The sequence below is a fragment of the Aythya marila genome, assembly GCF_965140915.1.
Source record: "Aythya marila genome assembly, chromosome: 1".
Lineage (NCBI taxonomy): Eukaryota > Metazoa > Chordata > Aves > Anseriformes > Anatidae > Aythya > Aythya marila.
In genome coordinates, this window is record NC_139042.1 from 187,546,548 (window position 1) to 187,571,794 (window position 25,247).

The 25,247-nt window shown below is 41.3% G+C and overlaps 1 protein-coding gene across 1 annotated transcript; it reads left to right on the forward strand.

Moving 5' to 3' along the window:
• Positions 1-2,508: 2,508 nt before the first annotated feature.
• On the forward strand, positions 2,509-7,188 carry PIM3 (Pim-3 proto-oncogene, serine/threonine kinase). The gene is made up of 6 exons (XM_082782109.1): positions 2,509-2,727; positions 3,063-3,172; positions 3,276-3,326; positions 3,629-3,992; positions 5,252-5,428; positions 5,601-7,188. Exons 1-6 carry the CDS (start codon positions 2,643-2,645, stop codon positions 5,783-5,785), a joined length of 972 nt encoding a protein of 323 aa, XP_082638235.1. The 5' UTR covers positions 2,509-2,642; the 3' UTR covers positions 5,786-7,188.
• The last annotated feature ends 18,059 nt before the right edge of the window (positions 7,189-25,247 follow it).

Below are 25,247 nucleotides of genomic sequence, written 5' to 3' on the forward strand. Positions count from 1 at the left end.
TGACAAGACAAAGATGGATGAATGAAATTGCAAACACAGCTGGAATGAAAAAGACCTGATGTTTTACATGTGCAGACTAGTGATACATGCATGACTTTTCATGCTTAACGATATAACAAAAATAATAATAAAAAAAAAACTACTTGTAGTGTTACTTACCTAAATAATTAGCATTTATCTATATTAATATTTAATGCCTGTTTTTCCTCTTTAGAAATATTTGCTATTTTAATAAGCAGATATCTAATTTTGAGCATGAGGAACACTTCCTCTTTGTGTAAAACAATGCTTAAAATAGCCACTGACAAAAGCAGCTAAATCTTTACAATATACCTAGGACATGAATTTTCAGATCATGAAATCTTCCTGTTATTTGTGCCTGTTTACACCTCAGCAGCAATAAACTGTGCATATGTCACTATCTGGAGAAACCTTTTAAAAATTTCTTTCATGTTATTAGAGATAGCCAAAATTCCTCACCAAAAAAAGAAAAAAGAAAAAAGGAAAAAAAAAAAAAAAAGTGCCCTTTTATTGTTTTATCTGATAAGTCCAAATCATTATTTTTAAAAAAAAAGAAAAAATCATAAACCAGAAGCTTCCCAATCCCTTCAGCTGCTCACTAACCCCAGTGGTTTAGCCGCATTCCTCTGGAAATACCACATTCTGTACGAGATAGTAACTTTTATAGACCAATTGATCTAGCTTCAAAAAGCACATTCTGGGACACAAAGGGTTGAAACTGCGCCTGAAAACTTGACCTTTACATCAGTTGGTCTAATCTAATAAAAGATATTACGCCTCCCTAGAAGCCCTCGCTTTGTTTATAGGCATGACTGTCTGAGATTGTAGCACTACTATTATCAGAGAATGCCAACTGCAACACGGCTCTCCCAGCGCCTGGAGCGGAAGGACTGCCAGCTCTTGAAGTGGTTGTCCAAAAATACCTCCACTTCAGGGATCCCCGTGCAATATCAGCTTCTCCTCCCCCACTTTTTCCAACATGGGGACACCAGGCGTTCCCGTTACGCAGCCAGGGCACGGGTGCTGTGAGGGGGCCTGTGGTGCTGTGAGGCACTCTCTGGGTCTGCTGCCTGCAAACACTGTGCTTGGCCAAACTTCGGCCTCGCTCGCCTGCCTGCCATCCCTCCACTCAGCGCCTCTGGAGAGCGGCCCAAGCAGCTACTGGAGCAGTTCTCAAGATGCTGTTACACGCCAAGCACAGCAGACGCTTATTTATTTATTATTTATTTTCGAAACCAGTGGCCCACCACCTCTGGCGGGCCGACGCTTGGCAGCTTCTCCCCTCCCTGCCAGCCTCCTCAGCCCAGGCGGCCGCCGGCGGCCTGACGTGGGGCGGCCGTTAACGGCCTCCCCGGGGCCGCTCGGCGGCGCCCCGGGAAGCCTCGGGGGAGGAGGGCGGCGGCACTGGGGGGGCTCCGTCCCCTCAGCGCCTCCTCCACCGTCGCGGCTCCGCCATTCCTGTAGAGGCAGCGCCCCCTGCGGGGCGGGCGGGGGGGGCGCCGTGCCGGGAGGAGCCGTCAGCCGGCCGCCGCCGGAGCGGGGAGGCGGGGAAGCCCTCGGGGGCGCTCCGCGGGGGCTGCGTGACTGGAGAGGAGCGCGGGGCTCACGGGCACGGGAAAACACCGCGGGGCGAGCGCACAGCGCGCTGCCTCGCCCGGCGCCGGCTCTGCGGAGAGCAGGGCGGGAGGGGAGGGGAAGGAGGGAGCGGGGGGAAGCGCCGCACCCCGGCCATGGCGGCGGCGTGTCCCCGGCCCCCCCTTCCCTCCCCGCCCGGCCCCAGACGCCGCGTCTCGGCCCGGCGCGCGGCGACCTTCCCGCAGCCGCGGGGCGGGGCCGCGGCGTTCCCGCCCTCCGCCGCATGCAGATGAGGCCCCTCCTCATTGGCCTGCGCCGGGAGCTCTTTGAAAAGGCGCCCGCTGATTGGCCGTCCGCAAATGTTAACGCAAATAGGAGAATCTCCCCCCTCCCTCCTCCTCCTCCCCCTCGCCCCCCCTCCCCTTTCTCGCCGCTGGTGCGTGCTGCGTGCCTCAGACGCCCTGTAACGCTGCGCGCCGCTTACTACAAACAAGTAGTTCCCGGCCCCCCGCCATCTCCCCCCGCCCGCCGGCGCGACGGGGAGGGCCGGGGACTCCGCAGCCCCCACCGCCGCACCGCGGGCGCCCCGTCGCGGAGGAGAGGAGGGGTCGGGCCGGGGCGGCGGGGAGAGGCGTGTCCCCCCCCATACACACACACCGCCTCCCCCGCGGAGGGATACCCTCTCGGCACCATCCGCGCTCTGCCCGCACCAAAATATTGGGAGTTAAGAAGCGGCTCCGCGGCGCCGCCGCCTCAGAAGCGCGCGGGCAGGCAGGGCGGCGGCGCGGCTCCTGCGCCCAGCCCGCTCCCCGCCGCCACCACCGCACCGCAGGGCCGGCTTTACGGACGCGGCCCCCGGCTGGAAGGGGCCCTTTCGCCGCCGCCGGAGAACGAGGACCAGGACAAGGAGGGGGACTTGGCGCGGATCCGTGCCGGGGAGGCCGTCGGTGCCCGCCGCAGGGCCACCAGGGAAGCCCCGCGCGGAGGGTCTGGGCTCGGTGAGGAGGAGGAGGAGGAGGACGCAGGGGGCTCCCCCCGCACGGAAGATGTTGCTCTCCAAGTTCGGCTCGCTGGCCCACATCTGCAGCCCCGCCAGCATGGACCACTTGCCGGTGAAGATCCTGCAGCCAGGTACGGCGGGGCGCCGGGGGCTTCCCCCCGCGGGCGGCCCCAGCCCCGTGGCCGGCGGCACGCAGCCGCCCGAAACTTGGGGCTCTCCCCTTTTTATTAAGATTTTTCTTTTTTTTTAATATAACCGAAGAAGATTTTTGAGGAGGAAATTTTTTAAAAAAAAAAAAAAAAGCCTCGTGCAGAATTAGGGCGACGCGTCCAGCGGACGTGCTGGGGGGGGGGGGGATTTAATATATATATATTATTATTTTATTTTTTAATTTTTTTTTGAGCCCTAATTTTCGCCGAGGCGTAGCCCGGTCGCTAACGCCGCGCTTTCCCTCCCGTTTCCCCAGTGAAAGTGGAGAAGGAGCCGTTCGACAAAGTGTACCAGGTGGGCTCCGTGCTGGGCAGCGGCGGTTTCGGCACCGTCTACGCGGGCAGCAGGATCGCCGACGGCTTGCCGGTGAGGCTCGGGGCGGCTCGGCGGGCTGCGGGCACGGGGCGAGCCCTGCCCTGCCCGGCCCCGCCGCTCACCGCCCTTCCTTTCCCCCCTCCTCGCCCCGCAGGTCGCCGTGAAGCATGTGGTGAAGGAGCGGGTGACCGAGTGGGGCACGATTGTAAGTACTTCATTTTTATTTTTTTTTTCTTATTAATTTTATTTTGGGGAGGGGTGGGCTCCGTCGGGGCTATTGTGTGGGCGGCGGGGCTCGCCCCGCCCGCCGGCGCGGTGTCTGCGTCGGGGGGAATTTGGCGGGGGTTCGCCGCCGCAGCGCCGCGCCCGCCCCTCGGACTGCGGCAGCGGAGGAGCCACCCCGCGGGGCGGCGGTGGGTGGCACTGCCCTACCCTGCCTTGCCTCGTCCTGCCCTGCCCTGCCCGCCGCCCCCGAGTGACCCGCTCGCCACCCCTTTCTCTGCCCAGGGCGGCGTCATGGTGCCCTTGGAGATCGTCCTCCTGAAGAAGGTGGGCTCCGGATTCAGGGGGGTCATCAAGCTGCTGGACTGGTACGAGCGTCCTGATGGCTACCTGATCATCATGGAGCGGCCCGAGCTGGTGAAGGATCTCTTCGACTTCATCACGGAGAAGGGAGCCCTGGACGAGGACACGGCCCGTGGGTTCTTCCGGCAGGTGCTGGAGGCGGTGCGCCACTGCTACGGCTGCGGCGTGGTGCACCGGGACATCAAGGATGAGAACCTGCTGGTTGACCTCAGGACAGGCGAGCTGAAGCTAATCGACTTCGGCTCGGGGGCCATCCTCAAGGACACAGTCTATACTGACTTTGATGGTACGTGCCCTCCTTGCCTGGGGCAGCCCAGCCACGGCGTGCCGAATTTGGCCAGACCCCGTGCCCCTCCCAGGGCGATGCCCTATAGCTGACGCTTATCCTGTTTCTGGCGCCTCCAAGTAGCGAGGGCGCCTCTGACGCAGCGGTTCATATCAGGTCTATCGGTAATGGAAACCTTTGGACCCGAAGCAGCTTAGGGTGTTCAGTTGCATAGGAAAGAAGCAATTCCAGGCAGTGACGCAGCAGTTTATATTTCCCTGTCTTGGAAAAAGCATTTTTTTTCCTAGAGGGCGATCTGTTTACATGGAGGTTTCACCAGTGTCGGATGTTTCCATGTGTGGATATGCAGTTTTTACATGCAGTGCTTTTTTTAACTCGAAGCAATAGCTCTCCCCCTCCCTTTCCGCTGGTGTCCTGGAAATCCCGCATTGCAGATTTCAAAGTGATGGGACAAATACGCTCCCTGCAAATAACGTGATACTAGCTTCAGGGTCAGGCTTAATGGTTTAGAGATGGGAAATCTGAAAATAAGCTTGCACATGATAGAGGATATTTTCCCTTGCCCTTTGAATGTGACTGATGTAACCAAGGGACTTTTTTTTTTTTTTTTTTCCAACCTCCATCCTCAGCTGCTGCACTTAACATCTGTTTGTTGTGAAACCCGAACCCCTAGGCCACGTGACCTTCAGCATCACAAATTCTCGTTTTTGTTTGGTATCCAAGGAGCACCGCAGGCAAAGAGAGGGCGGGTTAAAAAGGCTGCTGCAGAGAAGCATGGGGCCTTTTTTTTTTTTTTTTTTTAAACATAAAAATTGTAAGCAGCCTTATTTTGTTTACTGCCCAGTGGAATTGGATAAAGCAGATTATCCCTGTGTAATAAGGCAGACCTGAGTTTCACCTTCTCGACTCCTTCTCTTCTCCTCCCCGACAGCCCCCTTTGTCCTTTTGTGTCTATTTTTGGTGTGATGCTGCAGACGCCACGTGGTCAGTGAAAGGGAGCTCGCCTTAGTAAACAGTCAGCTGATGGCAGCCCTGTTATTCCTTGCAACAAAATAGCACAACCGGATGGTTGATGGTGTAATTCCACAGATGACCTGAAGTTACACCACTAATGGTTTGGGGCCATAAAAAAAAAAAAAAAAACTGCTTTTTTTTTCTTTTTTTTTTTTTTATTCCAAACAATGAACTTAATTTAGCCTTAGTAGAGCTACTTGAAGAATGGGAAAACACTAATCCTTTACTTTTTTTCCTGCTTTTAGGAACGAGAGTATACAGCCCGCCAGAGTGGATCAGATACCACAGATACCATGGGAGATCAGCGACAGTATGGTCTCTGGGTGTTCTGCTGTATGATATGGTTTGCGGAGACATCCCTTTTGAGCAAGATGAAGAAATCTTGCGGGGACGATTATACTTCAGGAGGAGAATTTCACCTGGTGAGTTGTGTGGGGGTGTTGAGTGGGGACTTTTTTATTTTTTTAGGATTTCTGTTTTTTTTGAGATTATCTTGAACTTACAAAAGTTATGTGTCTGGGTGGGTTGGCTGGTTGTTTTCCAAGACAGTCTCTTTATTTTTCTGATCTAGAATTCCTTCTTTGCTTGTTTCAGAATGTCAACAGCTGATCAAATGGTGCCTTTCACTGAGGCCTTCAGACAGACCAACACTTGAGCAAATTTTTGACCATCAATGGATGCACAAATCTGAAGTAGTGAAGTCTGAGGACTGTGACATAAGGCTACGGACCCTTGATACTGATGTATCGAGCACAAGTTCAAGTAATGAGAGTCTGTGAATTACTAAGGACCTCGCATTGGGAGGGGAGCTACAAGCAGAAAGACCACAGTGCTGCTGCCAATACGTAGGAGGGGCTAGAAAAATGCATTCATTATTCTGTAGTTGAATCTTTGTCTGAGGGACTTGATTTTATTTTCCCCTTTTGCTGGTTTCTGCTTTGGAATGAGAGATTTCCTTTGGAAACGCTGATGTTTGGGAGTTGCAGGCCAGTACTTAGTCAAAGACTGACCTTATTAAGAAAGCAGTGACCTCTTGAATACATGGTAAACTTTTTTGCTCTCATAGAGCCTGGACTAGATTTTATTTGCTTTTGAGTGCCTTTTTGAAAGCTGCTTCAGTGGGACTTTCTTTTTTGAGCTGTGTATGTCCAAAGAAGATCCAGTTCATTATAGGAATTTGCTCCCTTTAGACCCAGTGCTGGAGGAAGCAGCTCCTATGATGCATTGGAGAACATGTTCGGTGATTGAATGAAGTAGTCCCATCCACTGGTGATGGAATACTTGAACACAGACATTTCACTCCTGCCCCCAGCCCTTTCCAAATCCAACCCACCTCTGCTGCTCAAAGTATTTCTTATAGCCTGCACAGAAATATGAACAGGTATATCAGCTTTTTTATCAGAAACATTTATTCATGTTTCCTTTTATCATCTCTACCACTGGGCATGAGAAGCCCCTTTCTCAACTCCCCCTGGCCTTTTGTCACCCTGCGAGTCTTAAGAGTATGTATGGGCATGTTGAATGCACAATCAATGCAATATTCAAGGACTTTACTTTTTTTTCCATACCTGTATAATGTGTTTATGTAAACTTGGTTTTCCCATGTACTATACAGTTATTTATTGTTTGAAGTTTAGAAGACCTCCCACAGGTTTCAGCTGTGGCTATTTATTTGGTTAATTTATTTGGTTAGAGTTATTCAACACTGTGCTTTCCCCTCCTCCTCCCCATGGGAATTCTAGTGGTTTGCCCATGGCACTTTTTTTCTGCATTCCTGTCAACTTTTGTTTAAAAAAAGAAAAAAGACAAAAAAATATTTCTGACCTTATCAATTTTTGTTGGAAGATGGAAAATTGTTGTACAAAGTCTAATTTAAGGGAAATAGAATGACTTTTTAAAGTTAGTCAGTATGCCTTTTGTCTGGTATTGCACCAGAAATGTAAAGTAATGCTGTTTGGAAAGGTTTTAAATTATTGACATTGTACAGTCTCCGTGCATTGGCTCTGGAAGGTAGAGTGGCAGAGTCATAAACCTTAATTTATTTTAATAGCTGTGTTTCTGTGATCTGGTTGCATTTATGCAGCTTGGATTTGGATTTTTTTCTTCTGTTTAACAGTGTGAAATGTATGGAGATCATATTTTTTATACAGGTATTTCAATTAAACATTTTTTGTACATAACAGTTCTGTGTGTCTGTATGCGCTCACTTTTATCTTCACCATTACTCTTGAATCCAGCTGGGGAACAAGTGTTCTGTTAATGAACTTAACTTGTAAAGGCCTACACCATCTGACCTGGAGTTAATAGGCCTATGCTATTAACTGGTGGCAGTTTTGGAAGAATTAATCAATCCCTTGTCTTGACTGTACCTACTTCTTGATCACCATATTTGATGTTGAACTGCAATAGGTATATGATGCAGCAGCACTAAGGGCCTACCTGAAGAGAGCTGGCCTGTGATTATGTATTTTCAACTCTGTAAACACTGAATAACTGAAATACCACTGTACTCATTGTCCTTAAACGTAACAAAGAAGCATTTTTGTACTTGCTCATGGTGACTGTTTTCATAGTTGACTTGTTTACTTTCCATTACATTCCATTTCCTTCCTTCCTCTTGCCCCCTTCCTCCTGGGGGTGGAAGAGAATTTCCTGTGGAAATACCAGCATTCTTGGAGAGTTGAGTGCCTGTTTTCTTTCACTTTCTTGTTATCAAAAACACCCAGTGTATTGTATCACTCCATGTGATACTTGGGGGACACGTGAGATTCTCACCCATAGCAAGAGAAATACCCTCAGCATTCATCTTTGTTGGGAGTTGAGTCCTGCAGATTACTGAGTTCATCCTGATTTCTATAAAGCTGGTGCCTGTTGACCTGACTTGGTCTTTTTGTGGGGGTGGTAATGATTACAGGGTTTAATTACCCCAGAGGGATCTGTAAGGTATATTTAAGGATGTATTCAGTCATTAAAGGTGCTTTGTAGTATTAATAGTAAGAGGCTAGGCTTAAAATCTGTTGGGTTTGCTTTATTTCCCTTTCTGGAGATCTTTCTGCCAGCTCATCTACTATTATTTTGGTTCCCTGTGGGGAATATCTCACTTGCTGACATCATATCAAGCTCCTGATGCTAACTAGTTTAGACTCAAAATGCCACTGAATAGCAGGAGGTAAAGCAGAAGGGGGGAAAGACCATTTCTGTGTGTGCAGTTTCCTGATGACATGGGGGGGAGGGTAGGTAGTTTTTTCTTGTCCATAGAGAGTTCAGTTGTTGGGGGGGGGGGGGAGAAGACAAAACAAAAAGCAGTTGTGTCCATCAACTTGACTATTTCCTTTTTTTTTTTTTTTTAATCTGCAAATTGCTTTTTAATTTTAGAATTCTCAAGTTTTTTATCAAAATCCCTGTGTATGTTAAGTGTATTCCCTGCAAAACTCACATATACATGAAAACACTTACTATTGCAATTACACAGATGAAAGATTTTGCAGTTAATATTGCTGGAGGTGGTCACACTATCCTGTCCTAAGAGTAGAATGCTTAAAAGTGCAGGTTGGGAGTTGTAATTGATTATCTTTCGCTTAAGAGTAGAGATGCAGATATACTGGAGGAGGGATGATCCCCGTGCCTAGTGCAGATCTTTAGGGAAGCATGTTTCTAACCACAAGTAGTCCCTGGAGAAATTCCAGTAGCTGATGATAATTAACATCTTCCACTCCAGTGGCTTTACATGCTCACAGCTGTTGAAAGTGGTGGTAGCGACCATGAGGGTGAGCTTTCAATGGGCTACCGGGAAAGCAATTCTAAAAATACATTTGTAAAGCTGTTGCTGATTGCTGAACTGGATGCTTTCAAAGTTTCCACAGGAGTCTATTTTACTCTATTTTACTCTTCTTGCTCTCACAGAGAAATGCTGTTGAAGCATTCTGTTTTGCAACATAAAAAAAAAAAAAAAAGGTTTTCACCTTTTGCTACTGAGGCAAAATGCATTAAAAGGATAAAGGTCAAAAGGACACGGGTGCTGGTGCTGACTCCCCTCTGGGATTAGTTCAACATAAAAGGTATACTTTCAGTACTGCAAAGGCAGCTTTCGTTGTGAAACTCCCCTGTACACTAATAGAAGACACGTGGCTGAAACAGCATATACTGAAAGTAATGATTTGTAAAAAATAGCTTTTCACTACAGTTGAATGTTGGAAAATGATGTGTTCATATAGTTCCATTAGCTGAGCGTTACTGTCAAACTGAGCAAGTCAGTGACAGGTCTTGGTTTCTCCTGCACTTCTATCTGTTATTATTTTGATATCATCAAATGTTTCTTCCCTGGGATCCTCCTCTTTATGCTCTCTCTGCATACTCAGTTGGTTTTCCACAGAACAAAGCTTGAAAAGGAAAATTCTGCAGATCATTTAAAACATTACTTAAATTGCAAACTGGTTCAACCTTGACAAATTGATGTAGCTGCAGTCACACCTATGCATGAATGTATGCTACTAGCTTCATAACAGGTATTTCAAATATTCTCCAGTGATGAAAGAGTCTTAACAATATAGTATTTTGTGTAATTAATCGCCCTAACATATATATATATATAGAGTATATATATGTATTCTTTTGTATTAATTCAAAAGCATACACTGGCATTTTTTTTTTTTTTCCAGTTCACTAAGCCTGTATTTACTGAAGCAAACAAAAAAGACCCTTTAAAAAAAAAAATCAAAGGGATGTTAGAAAGATTGACAAAGGTGTGTTCTCACCAGACTCCTATGGCTCTCTTTCAGTGGTTTACTGACCTCTGTTGGTGAAATTAAAGTATATGTTCTGAAAATGATGTGTACGTTGCAAAGAGAGATTTTAAAATATTGCTGACTGATATTTTTAGATATGGAAGGATATGGCTAATTCTTAAAGGCCCCATAAACTTTGGAAGGCTACAATTTCAGAAAAGAAAAAAAAAAAAAAGTCAATATGAAAATAGATTTTCATTTTGTTAACTTAGGGCAATGCTAAGGTACATGCAGTTGGTGAAAATGTAGCTGTTGGAAGAGAGGAATTTGAATTAAAAGGCTGTCAGCTCAGTGTCTAAAGCTGAAGAGGCAGCCTGCCCAGTGAGCCCCCAGTCACTTACATTACTCTTGGCATGAACGTTTACGAGCATATTGGCCCTCATTCTACGACATCATTCCAGCCACGATGAGAAGCACTTGTCTTCTGGCATACAGATGGGCAGTAATTCTCAGTAGCATAACTAGATAACATTACAGAACATTGTGGCCCCATCGGTTTATTATCAGTCTAATCTTCCTACTAACAACAGTGATGCTACTATTGGTGACAGAAGGTAAGATGGTGACATTTCAGTTTCGTCCTGATACACAGCTTTTCTGATATTGTTGTACTGCGGCTCGCTGTACTTGTAAATTTGTGATCACTTAGCTTCATGGTTAACTGTGCTTGAAAAAATATAATATGTATTTGCCTACGGGGTTCCTTCAGGTAGCTGATATATCACATGTATTAGGCTTTGGTTGTATTGTAGAACTGGTTAATAAAGTGATAAGGAAGCCATAAAACCATGCAACTAAAGATAAATTTAAATCTGTATTTAGACAGAATTCCAAATTAATCTCAGAGAATATCTCAAAACTGATGAATTCATCTGGATCAATAAAAAATATGGGCATAGAGACATAACAGAATATTATTTGCTGAAAGCAGTTGTACTACAGAATCCCAGAACTGGAGAATAACAAGGCAAAATGAAGAGCGCATAAATACTTGAAACTATTGCATAGATTTCCTCAGCTAGCAAAGCCACTCCTTCTGTTCCCATAAATTTAAAAGGTATTCAATCTTTTGCGTCCTTTACTGCTCAAAATCCTGCTATTATTTATGATATGACCAGGCACACTTGAGTTTTAAGAGATATTATGTGGTTTCCAAATATCTATTAAATTTTTCATATTTGTATCTCAGATGCTAGAACTTGTTTTTCCTTGAAAATCCAATGAAAGAAATATTTGCATATGGAAGCATTATGCTTACATAATAATATAAATTCAATATAGGTCTCAGATTAGCTGTGTTTAAGCTCTAATTAATATGGTCTTAGTAGGAATGCTATCTATTCTTGCTAATACTCTGCTAATTGACTATACAAACCATTATGTAAAAAGCTGCTTATAGTAGTCCAGTAAGAGAATTATTGGGACCCATACTTTAACTTGCACTTCTTTCTCAGGTGAGTCTGTGTTAAACTTTGAAATTACATTTGAGTCACGGTCAACAGAGGTAGATCTATGTGGTTCTTTATTTACTGTTAATGACTTAGCAAATCACTCTTACAATTGGGTATAACAAAAAATCGCAGAAAATTATACTAAAAATTGAAAGCTACTTTGCTCTCAGAATTCTGGAAAATGTTTTATAATTTCATGAAACATGCCATCATATAGCTAGTTGGATTTTGTTTTACATACGTTCTATTGGAAAAATCTGTTGAAATAAAAGGCTTTGCTTGAAACACCTCTTTTACTTATTATAGATAGTCTGTTTTCAAGGTTAGACTCAGTGTCTCTCTACTTTTTTGGTACCCTTGTTTTAGGCCAGGAAAACATAGACAATAAAAATCAGTCTACTCCAGATAAAAATATAAATATATTATCAATTCCGTTCTATGACTTTGTTTTGTTTGTTTGTTTGTTTGTTTCTCCTTCTGTTAGTTGTTTCTTTGTTTTGTTTTGTTTTGTTTTGTTTTGTTTTGTTTTGTTGCATGGTTTTATTTTTTTTCCAAGTTTCAAATCCTTATAAAATCATTAAATAGAACAGTTTCTTTCAAATCATCCTATGGAAAGGTGTACACTAATAGTTGGCAAATGTTCCCAACATCACAAACTCTACAAAGATTTTTCTGTTGTTTAAATAGCAAAAGCCCTACAATATACAGATTTTCATTAGCATAGAAAAGTATAACAAATTTCAGTTTTCTGGTCTATGGTCTGAGGTAAATAGTTAGCAAAATCACCCCACAGGAAGACAGATCAAGGTTGCAAGGAAGAACTTTGTGTCTGTAAAGATAGCTGAACACCAGAATAAACTGACTGTAGAGTATATCAAATCACCATTTTTCAAAAGTCATCTAGGAATTCTTGTTCCTGTCTTGATGCAAGTACAGCCAATTTAGAAATACTAGGGATTTGATCAGCCTAATGCTCATGAGTTTAGAAAAAAAAGTTTTCAGTCCACAATGCTCATTCTGCTTGTTGAACCAATATAAAATTTATTGACAGTGTCCCTTTTGCTACTGGCAAAACATAATGCACATTTGACCTAATCAATAGAAGTAGTGACAGAGACTTTTTAATGATGGTGAAGCTATGGGGTTACTGACCTTCTCTCAAAGCCAACATCAGCTAAACTGTTCCTCCCTCACACCATCCTTTCCTTTTGCTAGTACACTGACATTCAAATCAATAAAATGATCTCTGTGATAATGATCCAGACTAAGTGAGGGAATATGCACAACAGCTTGGGACTGGCATGTGGAGGAAGAGAGATTTTATTGCAAAAGAAAAGATATGTGTAATATCAGGCTTACTTTTCTTTAGACTGTGCTATCAAAGGAATCCCATAGTTTCTATCTTATAATTTATGCAACAAAGAATTTAATTTTACAAGGAATGTTGACAAATCCTACTATTTTTAACCTTGCATGCAAGCTATTTTAGATGCTCTTTTTTTGTTTTTTGTTTTTTGTTTTTTTTTTTTTTCAGATTAGGCTCTGAGCACCTGCTTGACAGGCATGCAGTACCTCACCTCCTGATAAAGCAGAAGAACTTCAATCACTTGGAGTCTTGTAAAGATTACAACATAATTCATGAATATTTCTGCACATCTTGGTATTATGCCCTATTTTGTAACCAGCTTCACAGGTACAATTGTAAATGAGACAATACATTAAACGTATCAGAATAGCTAATAAATGATGACACTTTTCAGCTATGCACACACAAAAACAGTTGCAGCGACAAGAGTAATGCAGGTGAGTTGAGAAATAAAAATTTGATTTATGATTTTATGCCAAGATCTATGATTTCCCTATTTCTATGTCGTTTTCAGTTTCATCAGCAAATATAATCTAATCTCCTTTGTCATCTCTAGGATACTTCTACTGATACTCATAATATAACATACATGTATTGTATTCCAGTATACTTAAAGGAAAGCTACAACAACTGATCTTGGAAATCTTGATTAATCCCTATGTAAACCATGAACTTTGAGTGCATTTTAAAGATACACTGTTCTCCAGTCTAGTGCTTATTGTGGTGATTCACTCAAACATCTCTGACTGATGAGTATCATCACTTCCCTGACATTTCCTAGCCAAAGTGCTCCTGGTGGCATAGGATCCAATTCTGCAGTTGTTGGGTAAAATAATAATAACAATAACAATAACGATAATTTAAAAATCCATTAATATCCAGGGGGAACTTGGTCTGTGTAGTGATTACAGGATTATCTCTTAGTTTGTGACAGAAGAAGGGATGTCCTAGAGAGGAAATCACATAGTGGTTTGTGTTGGAAGGGACTTTAAGACCATCTAGTGCCAACCCCTCTGCCATGGGCAGGGACACTTCCCACTAGATCAGGTTGCCCAAAGCCCCATCCAGCCTGGCCTTGAACACTTCCAGGGATTGGGCATCCACAGCTTCTTTGGGCAACCTGTGCCTGTGCCTCACCACCCACTGAGTAAGGAATTTCTTCTGAATATCTAATCTAAATCTACCCTTTTTTAGTTTAGAACCATTACTCCTTGTCCTATCACTACACTTCCTGACAAAGAGTCCCTCCCCAGCTTTTCTGTAAGCCCCCTTCAGGTGCTTGAAGGCTAGTATAAGGTCTCCCCTGAGCCTTTTCTTCTCGAGGCTGAACAACCCCACTTCCCTCAGCCTTAGGTGAGGTGCTCTAGCCCTCTGATCATCTTTGTGGCCCTCCTCTGGATTAATTCTAATACATTTATTTCCTTCTTGTGCTGGGGGTCCAAGAGCTAAACACAGTGCTCCAGGCAGGAGTACTCCAAGGGAATAAGAAATGCTGAAATTGTAAAGAAAACCCTCTACTGCAAAGTTGAAACCCCATAGAGAGAGGGGAAAGGGAATCCTTTCTTTCAGAAGCCAGAGCTGCATCCTTCTGTAAGATAGAAAAAGAGCTATTTGGAAAGCAAGGGCAAAGTAAATCAGGAATAAATAAATAAATACATAAATAAATAAAACTGCCTGTAAAAGTAAGGCCTGGATGTCAGTTTTGTTAATACCACATAGAATAGTTATTCATGAAAAGTCTTGCTTCCCAGCCTTTTACTGTGAGAAAGTGCTCATAACAATGTTTGCAAAAATTGATACTACTTTTTTCCTGTTTCTCTGTTTGAACAGAGTTTTCATTTCACAAACTGAGCACATGATGCAACTTCTATTATGATCAGTGACAAAATCCCACTGATATAGGTGAGAATGTGTCAGTCTCACTCACAGACCAGAAAATACTTTCATATTATTTACTAAGTTACATTTTTATTATTGTTATATTTATCAACTAATATCCACAATGGTGAAAGCTGTACTGATGTCAATGGTCTTTTTCACCCATGGAGCTTTCAGAACATTTAGAAACTTCATTGATTAATTATAAATATGTGTATGATTAAATCCCTTCACCAGCCTCTCACTGACACCTTATATGAGACCTTTCCCAATCCCAGAACAAAGTAATATCGTTGATGGCACTGAACATTTAGCCAATTTATTAAAACAAACAAACAAACAAACAACTTCTTTTTATCTTCTATAACTTCACTTCTCTGCATTTTATTCTAATCCATACTTTCTTAGGCCTCTGCTTTTCCACCTTCTGGTAAAATCTGCCTACGAAGACTTAAATGTTGAAAATAATTTTATAACCCAGTGAATCTCTATATGGATAAATTCAGTACTTAATCACATTTTCTTACCTCTGTCTGTAGGTAGTAACCCCAAAATATTTGAAATAATTTGTTCATTCTGACCACTGGAAAAGTATGTATCTGATTGTCGTCAATTTTGAGTGACATAAGACTGAGTTCATATATTAGTAATATAATTTACTAATATTTCATACCATTTTGTAAGGCTCCTGCAATGAACAGGTTAGCTCAGATGAAGTAACTAAACACCGTAAATGGTGATTACCAAGGCAATATTAGAAAATCATAAAGAATCACTTAAAAACGTAATCAGAAGTGTACATGAAATATTCCCCCCACGCCCCCCACCCCCGCAACCTCCCCTGTAAGATGGCCACTACAGGCTTGTGTGGCACTTGAGACAAGCTATGATGAAAGACACTTTAAATGACTGAGGAGACAATAAAACATCAAATGGCTTGGTACTGTCTTTTTGCAGGGAAAAGTCACCCTTCTCTTTGCAGAAATAAAGTCTTTGTTCTAGAATACTGCATTTGCTGCTGCTAAAATACAATTTAATTGATTGCCAATTGGCTGAGACATGGAGAAAAACACAAACATTTGTGTTCAATTGGTCATGAAATATCTAGATTAACATTTACAGAGCTGTTAGCTAACTCAAGTTAATTGGCAATCAATTCACTGTAAAAGAGGAGCAAAAAGTCCAGATCCATGGACTTGGCTAACAGTTTTCAGTTGTCTTCTTAAGCTTATTGCCAATCAAACTTTCCTAGATACATTTTCAAGCTAACACCTATTTGAGGAAAATGGATACTAAAATGTAACTCGTTTTCTCTCTTTCTCTTTTTATGAGTTTTATACAAAGCCTTTTTGGGGACATTCATTCAAATACCTACGATATCAATTTTGCTGAAATGGCCTCAGCAAGGCTAGATGAAACCATGATCTAGGTGAGGAGGTGAGTGCATCCTGCAGTGCCTCAGAGCAGGGTGTCACCTTCCCCCACCCACCTACTCTCACCCCTTGCAAGACATCTCTGGTGGATGGCTCTCATGTATATCTGCACACACATTTGCCCTTAGAAGATGGATTGCTTATTTGAAAAGCAATTTGTAGCAAAATTATTATGAATAACAATAATGATAATGTAAACATATGCTTTGAAGCTGCAATAATTGTGTCCATTGTAAATAATTAAATGACAATAATAAATTTCATAAACTGAAGAAAAGTCACACCAGCTACTTGTTCTGAATACTGCCTGTTTAAAACTATGGAGCAGCTACTTGAGACAGATTTCCTCACACATGTTTTTAAATCTAAACAACCTAAAAACAGGATATGGATATGGTATAGATAGATAGATAGATAGATAGATAGATAGATAGATAGATAGATAGATAGATAGAATAGGATATGTTGTGCAGATTTTGACCACAAGCTGGCCTGCATATGCCACTGTAATTTATACAGTTGAGTACCTTCCACTTTCTCAAGGATATTAACTGGCATGAACCTTCATTTTTTTTCATTTCCAGTAATTAATTCCCTGTAAAGAGTGACTGAAAACACTAAACAAAAGCATTTAATCAGAAATTATTAGAGTTGGCTTGTCAGTCGTTTGTTAATCACCATTCATTTTTGTACAAGGAGTGAAAATTTTATTAAACCTTATACTTAATTAAAACATATTGTTTCCGTAGCAGATTGGAAAGTACTGTCATCTGTTTAGACTTGTATCCTAAGATTCATTAAGGATTCATGTTTCCTGCAACATGTAGGCATTTAGAAATTCATTCTGTTGGGATCTGTATGGAGGTACAAAGGGTGATGGTTGTAGCACAGTGAAGTATTCTTTTATTGAAGGCCTTCCAAAACCTCACCGTAATGCAGACTGACAACGTAGTGAAGGAATACTAATGAAAGTGAATGGGCTGAAAACTAGAAAGTAAAGAATAGTGAGGAAAAAAATTGCTTCACAGATTTTAGAATTCCTTATAGTCTGATCTTGTGAGTGATATACATGTAAGCACTAGAATTTTGTACAATCATTCCTCCTTGAGTCTTTATTACAATACTTATATATATATGTGATATATGTGTAAAAAAAAAAAAAAAAAAATGTATATTTGGCACAGGAAGTGACTACAGCAGTTTGTTCAAAGTTAATGAAGCCAGATTGCTTTAGTGTAACATTCCCCCAAGAGTCAGAAGGGAAAATGCAGAAAAAAAATGACAGTGACTGATTACTGTTTATTATTAGAGCAAGGTGCAAAGACTTGCAAAACGCTGCCTGTTTTCAATGTCTGTTTACATACATTGGCGTCCTGGTGCATGTTATGTAGGAACATGTAAGAGGTGTGTATCTCATTACTTTTCTTTCTGGGCAGATTGTTCTATGGGCTCTAAGTATTTACCAGAATGTAAAAGACGCTGTTGTATCCAGGAAGATGACTGAGCCACAGTCAGCCATTTGGCCAAAGCTGAGGTTGAATTGGCTTGTTGGACTGAGGTAAAATAAGGGAATCTCAGCTATACATTGTAGGACCTTGCTGTTATCTAGCCTGCTATTTATTACCCCATCCCTGCCTGTGCCTTGGCCTAGACTTTATGTTTGGCTCTGTGGATTTCTTGACTCTTCACCACTTTCTTTGCCATTTTTGCACCAGAAACTGTAGTTTGGTGTATCCTTTGGTTTTCTTAGTTTCTGTCTTTTTCTTCTATCCCTGACACCAGCAATTTGCTAACAGCATCCACACCCCAGGTGTACTGTTGCTGTGATGACATTAAAGGGATTGTACTGTGAACATATATTCAGATGCAACAGTAACAAGTACAGTGCTTCACCAACAGACAGAAGCATATGTAGGTAAAAAAGCATTAACATTTTATATTATTGCTATTTAACATTAGTAACTATTGATTATGTAAGTAACATAGCTGATCCCAGGAAAGAATCACAGCTTTACTATTAATCATTAATCATTTCCAGTCCAGGAAGACAAACAGCAGGCAAAGTGTAGGGGAAGAGGGATGAATATATTTTTTAAAAACAAATGCCATCTATTTCCATTGGCCCTCTGCCTAACCATTATTAACTTGCAATAGTTTGTAGGCATCCAAGTTGAATCTTCCTGCTGTTACTAGAAAATTTTTCTTGGCTCACATATGAAAATAATTTCCTTTTAAATTCAACATTATGTTATTACAACATCCATGCTGATAGTCTGATGGTCAAATGGTCAAAGCTACAAAAAAGAAAGCTTAGGCAATCATATCAATATGTATATATACCTGAAGGGAGGGTGCAAAGAGGACAGAGCCAGCCTCTTTTCAAAGATGTCCAGTAACAGGACAAGGGGCAATGGTCACAAGGTTAAATGCAGTAGGTTCCATCTAAACATCAGGAAGCACTTTTTCACTGTGAGGGTAACTGAACATTGGCACAAAGTTGCCCAGAAAGATTGTGAAGTCTCTCTACTTTGAGATATACCAAAACCATCTGGACATGGTCCTCTAGGTCACCCTGCTTGAGCACAGGGTTTGGACAAAATGACCTCCAGAGGTCCCTTCCAAACTCAGCCATTCTATGATTCTGTGAAATTTGATGATTGTACATTTGAGTATCACACAGAACCATCATTAGTGTGTGATGATGACTTTATATCTTTGACCAGCCTTGTCTAGGGATACCCAAATCTGCCTCTTACCCAGTCATATAACAGGCATGTTTATTATTCCATGCCAGTCACACTTGTTTATTCCTGACATAGTCATGGCACTTATGACTCCTCATGCTGCTGTGACATATGACCCTTACGCCATAAATATTCTTTTGTATTACACAAGGGTATCACTATGGAAGGAGGATTACGTGAGGTCATGACTAGAGTCTGATCCTGCCTCATCTCCAGATGTACAAGCAGAAAACACTTGAGTGGATTAATATATAAGTGGCTTTTAGGGGCAACTGTCCCTTTGTTCTGACATTGCTAGGTGAACAGAAGGATTGGTGTTGCTAGATGGCCCCAATCTGTTCAATAACCATCTACATCAGCTTATAACACAGGATAACCTTGGCCAAGAGCATCAAGTGGAACCTGACTGCCTTTTCCACATACACAGGCGCATTACTTTTTAATTTTAGGCTTGTACATTGACAGCTACCACACTCGGTCATAGTTGGCAGTTCATCTCATCTCCCCTTCAACAACCAAAAGAACCAGTCATAGCAACAATGTCACTTCTAGCAGGAAACTGTGCAAGCCACAGTTGCTCTGCTAAAACAGAAGAAAAAGAGAGAAAGAAAATGGTGATATGAGAAGGTTTATAGGGTGGACTTTTGCTTCTAGCTGTCTAATGGACTACTCTGGTAGAATGGAGTTGCTGGAGGAGATTTTTTACTTCCTGATAGCTTTGTAATTTTACTACCATATGTAGAAAAATTGCTAGTTTACCACATTTATGAGTGCTTATTAGAATTATATGGTCCCATTGGATCTAGAAGAACTGATAATTCATGTAACGAATTTAACAGGAATGTGCCTCCTACACAGCTGATGTGCTGAATGAGGTCCCTTTTCTGTTTAGGCATCTTATAGCTGGTACATCAAGTGATGATTCTGGTAATTCAAGGACTGAAACCAGGAAAATGTCTTCTAAAAACTACTGCATTTTTCATGTGGATGAATTCTTTGTTCTTTTACTCTATATCTGCGTTTCTCAAAAAGAAAATTCAAACCATACCGCATTGTCAGGTTTTCCCTCCAACTCCTTACACTTTGCTATTGATCCTGCTATCAGTGTTTTTACCTTGCTAGCATCTGGGTTGCCAAGCTGGAATGAGAGAGAGGATCTAATCTTGGGACTCACCTATCCTGACTTTAGAAATTAGTACTGTAATTAAGGGAAGTATTAAAATAATGACAGCAAGCTTGGCTTTCAGAAAAGTCTGTGATCTGAAGCCTGGTAGTTCCATCCCTTTACTTGGAATCAATGAAGTCCAGAAGATGTGATAAAGATTAATTGTTGTATAAAGCAAAAACACCTATGATAAAGAGTCTTGCCAGACCTGCCTTGGATACCTTCAGAGGACGGAGCAAAACCTATGAAGTCAAATGTTAGAAAAATGCCAAAGTTGTAGGTCTGCCTTAACAGTGTTAGTTTCATAAGCATTGGGGTTTGAGAGAGACATGAGATTTGACTAGAACCTTCCTGTCTTGTGACATTTAAAAATAAAGATTATATCTCTGGATCCTTCTGCTCTCCCAAGGAAATGAATTACTAACCAACTGCAGAAAAGCTCAGAAGGTGAGTGAGAATAGCATGACTGTATGCTACAGATGATCAAGTAGTGAAAACAGTGGGAGGAAAATTGACAGAGTAACAGTGTGCAAAGGTAGTGTCCTGGAAAATTCCTTTTATCACAGGTTTAGGGATCAATCCTGCAAAGACCTTAAGTGCTAATAACACATAATATCACTATCTAAAGTTCTGTCTAGACTTGGAGACTGAGGCCAGTTTGTCCTAGATTATGCAGATTTCAGGGTGATTAGATGAAGTCCCTAGTCTTTTTTCTTTCTTTTTTTTTTTTTTTCCTCCTTTTTTTTTTTTGTGTGATGTTAATGAAAAGTGTTCATTAGCATGTAATTAATTCAGTAAACGTCTGTTCAGGTGCAAATGTAAAGGCATATGGCAAAGAAGTGCTTGGTTCTTAACAGCAACAGCAAAAATCTTATTCCTCAGAAGAATTCACTACTTCTTAAACTGTTAAAGTCAAAGATTAGTAAAAGGAGGTCTCTTTATCTTGAGTGCTCAATGGCAAAAGATCTTGTTAATATAATTTCATTTATATTGTTGGATCTTGAGCCTTTCCACACTGTTAAAATCAGCAACATGTGAAAATGAGAGTGAGGAGGTTTCAATGATTTACTCTTCTCTCTGGTACCAAGAGGAGTCAGTCAAACTAATTTTAAGGTAATCAATGTACTTTTGAACCACCGCAGAACAGGTAGCCAGTCTGGAAGAAATCAAGACTTACAGAGAACTTCTCCAGTAGGTGTTAAAGTGTTCCAATCTTCTCAAAAGAAGTTTCTTGAAAATGAAAACACCCCTTAGAGATAAGTATAGAGAGAAACAATGCAGCTCTAAGAGGTGTAAAAGGCTCTATTCATCTTGGTGGGTTCTCATCCTTCTTGCTTGTGGCCAAGGTCTTAAAATCTGCAATACGATCAGCCTATTGTTAGCAACTAGCACTGTGGGGCATGTCATTTATGCCGTATACCTGTGTATAGCTACAGATAACACCTGCATCATATATGTCATTACAGTAAAAGCACAGGACTCAAACAATTTTAGTGTACCGGAGATTCCAGGCACTACAGTCTCAGCCCCCAACCTGTAGAAAATACTCAAGGTGCAGTTCTCCTTTCTCTGCCTTCCTCACCTGCCTCTACCTGAAAAGGTCACTGGAACCTCTGAGGTCAGACTAGGAGAAAAGAGAGGACTTGGCCCTGAGTGGCAAAGGAATTCCTAAACTTTTGTTTCCAACCAGAGAAATAGATGCAAGAAGTCTCCTCACTGCTGACCCAACTTTCCTTGGGGAATAGAATAGAACAGAACAGAACAGAACAGAACAGGACAGAACGAGAGATGAATTTTGTTGTGTTGTATTGAGTTGAGTAGAGTTGAGCTGAGCTGAACTGAGTTAAGTTGAATTGAGTTGAATTGAGTTGGAAGGAACCTACAAAGATCATCAAGTCCAACAGCCTGAACATTTCTAACCATTTCTTCTGCTAAACAAAAGTTAAAGTATATTACTGACGGCATTATCCATAATGCAGCCTTTTGAACACTGACAGGCATGGGGCATCAATTACCTCTCTAGGAAGCGTGTTCTAGTGTTTGACCACACTCACGACAAAGACATTTTTACTAATTCACCCTGTCATCAGTTACCAGGGAGCAGAGACCAGAAATTCTGTCTCTGCTTCCCCTCCTCAGGCAGTTGCAGAGAGCAACAAGGTCACCTCTCAGCATTCGTTTCTCTGAATTAGATAAACCAAATGTCCTCAGACATACCTTCCCGTGCTTTTAGCAGCTTTGTCATCCTCCTCTGGATGCATTTAAGTATCTTAACATCCTTTTTATATTGTGGAGCCCAGAACTGCACTCTATATTCAAGGTGAGACTGCACTGCAAGAGACAGTTGGAGAAATAGGATCTTTATTGTCCTTGTTTTCATGAGACAGGATAGATGCCTCACCTTCTCACCCCCCCATCCTCTTCTCATTCCTAGCATGTATTTGACTTTGAAGGTATGTCACAGTTTTTCTTTCTCCATAACATCCTCCCATTTTCCTGTCTCCTCCCTTTGTCACTTGAACTCATCCTGCTTGGGAAATGAGACAAAACTCTACCCAAATATTCTCTGTCTTTCAGACTCTGTCTGTTTGCCTGTACCAGCTCTCCCCAGAAGATAGATCCACATATTTTTATTTTCCGAAAAATAATTTGGGTACTATTTACTACTACCACCACCACCAGTACTACTACATCTTTTCTGACAATACCTGCAATTTCTTCCCTTCTCATTATATTGACATGACTCAAGTAGAGTCTCAGTCAGTGACAACTGCATAGCACAACATCCTACCTAAGTGATGCAAAAGTAAGAAAACCACATGCTTTCCCAGCCACTCAATGAGTATGTGGAGATTCTGGTACTGGTTTCATGATTTAGGTTATCATTAGGCAACTGTCATTTAGGCTGTCTTCTTTTAGTAGTAATTCCAGTATCCATGGTTGTTGACTTTTCATTCAGTTCGGGAATATCTTTATGGGTGAATGTTCCACTCAATGGAGAAAAATGATCTGTTTATGTCACTAAAGGGGGCAGAAGGAAGGTGTACTCTTTCTTTCTCCTAAAGATAAGGGGATCATAACATAAAGTTCAGAAACTTTTTCCTATGATCTGTAACAAAATCATACTTTGTTCTGCAATTGCTTGTTGACCACTACCAGGCATTTTCACTGCTAAAGTCATGTGAATGAGTATTTATACCACTGTTATTATCTGAAATAACAGAGTGCTTGAAATGCCTAGTTTTTCTGCAAAGTTGATTGGGCCACAGCTAATACTATTAAGTGATGATTTTAAAATATTTACTGTTTTAATCTGATGTATACTTTCAGTTATCTGCACGCCAGGATGTGTCCAGGCTGCTGGCAAAGAGCAAGCAGAGAAATTATATGTTTGTAAATTCTGAAAGCTCATTTACAGGAATATTATATATATTTGGAGGGGGGGGGGGGGGGGGGAGAGAGCTGTTTTGCTGTCAGAATAAGAGCAATAATATCAGTCCTTAACATTGCTTCCACACTAATTGCGGCAATCCTGACCCTAATGTTTCTAAATTATACTAACCACTATTAATTTAAGACCCTGAAATTATATTAATAGTTTCATATGGGTTATTTTCCCAATTTCTGTTATAAATCCATTAATTCAAGGCTTGTGCATTTGTCTTCTCGGTCATATGTATAACACATGTTGGCCTATTTCTGTCCTCATTTCAAAAGCCACATGACACATTTGCAGCAAAAATGTACTGGAAAACGATGTCCTTTGGCCTCCTAACACTGTAACACTTGTTACTATTGCTGCCTTTATGTACTTAAACTTGTTGGGGGGACCTGGAAAGGAAAAATGTCACTTATTTCTGACTTCTGGTCAGTAGAAACCTTTATATATATATGTATATATATATATATAATAAAAATGGTTGGATTATATTCTTTCAACCCTTTCACCTGCATTTACAGTAGATCTCTGAATGAGAAGGTCAAACATTTATTTTAGGCATTTTAGCTGTTAGCCAAATAGCTGCACTGGAATTTGATCAATAGATACTTAAAGCCAGGAAAAATGACCAATGATAACATACTGTTAAATGTTAAAAAGAAAGAAAGGAAGAAAATAAATCCCTGCATATCTGTTCAGTACTTATAGAAATTTCATTAAAAATTTCAATTAGTTCCCTGCACATGTCACATGGAATGCATCAGTTTCATTGCTTCAAGTACAATTAAGCTGAAAGACCACAGAGCATTTAAAAAGGAAGCAAGGTCGTGGCTCCTGAATGGCAGCAGTATTACCACAGGCAGTGCGCTTAGGGAGGTGACTCCTATCTCACTAAAAGAGTTTTGTCTAGACAGTGACAGTGCATAAGCACTAGGCACTAAATGAGACTTCAATAGCTAAGTCTAGTCATGCTTTTGATCTGCAAGACAATCAAAAATAAATGAATTTCCAGAATCTTAGGTGTGTGAGTTTTTGTTTTGTGTTTGGTTTTCTCCAAATAGAAGTGTCACAATGCAGAAATAATTAATAACATATGTTACTGTTGATATCTTTACTCACAATTGCTTTATTTGGTGTTAATTTTTTCTTTTTATTTTTTTATTCAAGACAAGATACACTTTGAATAATCCATAATTCTGCCCTAGAGAAAACTGTGATTTATACCAGAAACGGCAAGTAATATTTTAAAAGGTAAATTAAATCACATCATTCTTCTTGTGTAAAACTCCTTATTTAAAATACCCTTGCTCATTTCAGCAGTATGAAACATAATTAAGTCTGAAGACTATTTTTATTTATGTAACTGTAGAAATATTACAGAGAGACTGAAGCAAAATCCAAATGAGATCTTTTTTAGAAAAAAAAAAAAAAATGTCATTGCTAACCTGCTTACTTACATTCCCAACAATAAGACTTGGAAAACTAGTACTAAACTACCTTCTATATGTGTAAAGTAATTGTTTTAGATGAACACAGATGACCTTTTTAAAGTAATGTCTTCTTAATGTATACGTATTAAAAGGGCATGTGCATGATATGTTTCCTCATCCCTTCATGGTTCCTCACTTAGCCCCATAATATTGTGATGTAAACACTGTTGATCAGAGATGCCAGCCCCAGTAGTCTGACCTTTAGTGAAGATTTTAATTCAGCCCAGTTTAAGCTTCACCTTAGCAGGAGATGCTATATCAATGTGAACTGTAAAACAAATGAAACATTTACTTGTACCATGAGCTGCTCCTTCATGAGGCACACAGAAACAACCTAAGAAAGCTTATTTTAATTTTTAGTATATGAGAAATACCAGTTCCTAATTTCATTGTCTTTGCTGAAGGATCATGGTCAAAGTCTTCAGAAGGACAAAATTGTGATGCTCCATGAAACTCACAAGTTTCCCATGAGTAGAAAAGAAAAACCATAC

Bases quoted from the DNA above. Each gene is read 5' to 3' on its own strand.
- PIM3 (XM_082782109.1), top strand. From the start codon at position 2,643: ATGTTGCTCTCCAAGTTCGGCTCGCTGGCCCACATCTGCAGCCCCGCC. The intron at 3,173-3,275 runs GTGAGGCTCGGG...CTCGCCCCGCAG, and splicing joins GGATCGCCGACGGCTTGCCG to GTCGCCGTGAAGCATGTGGT. The intron at 5,429-5,600 runs GTGAGTTGTGTG...TGCTTGTTTCAG, and splicing joins CAGGAGGAGAATTTCACCTG to AATGTCAACAGCTGATCAAA.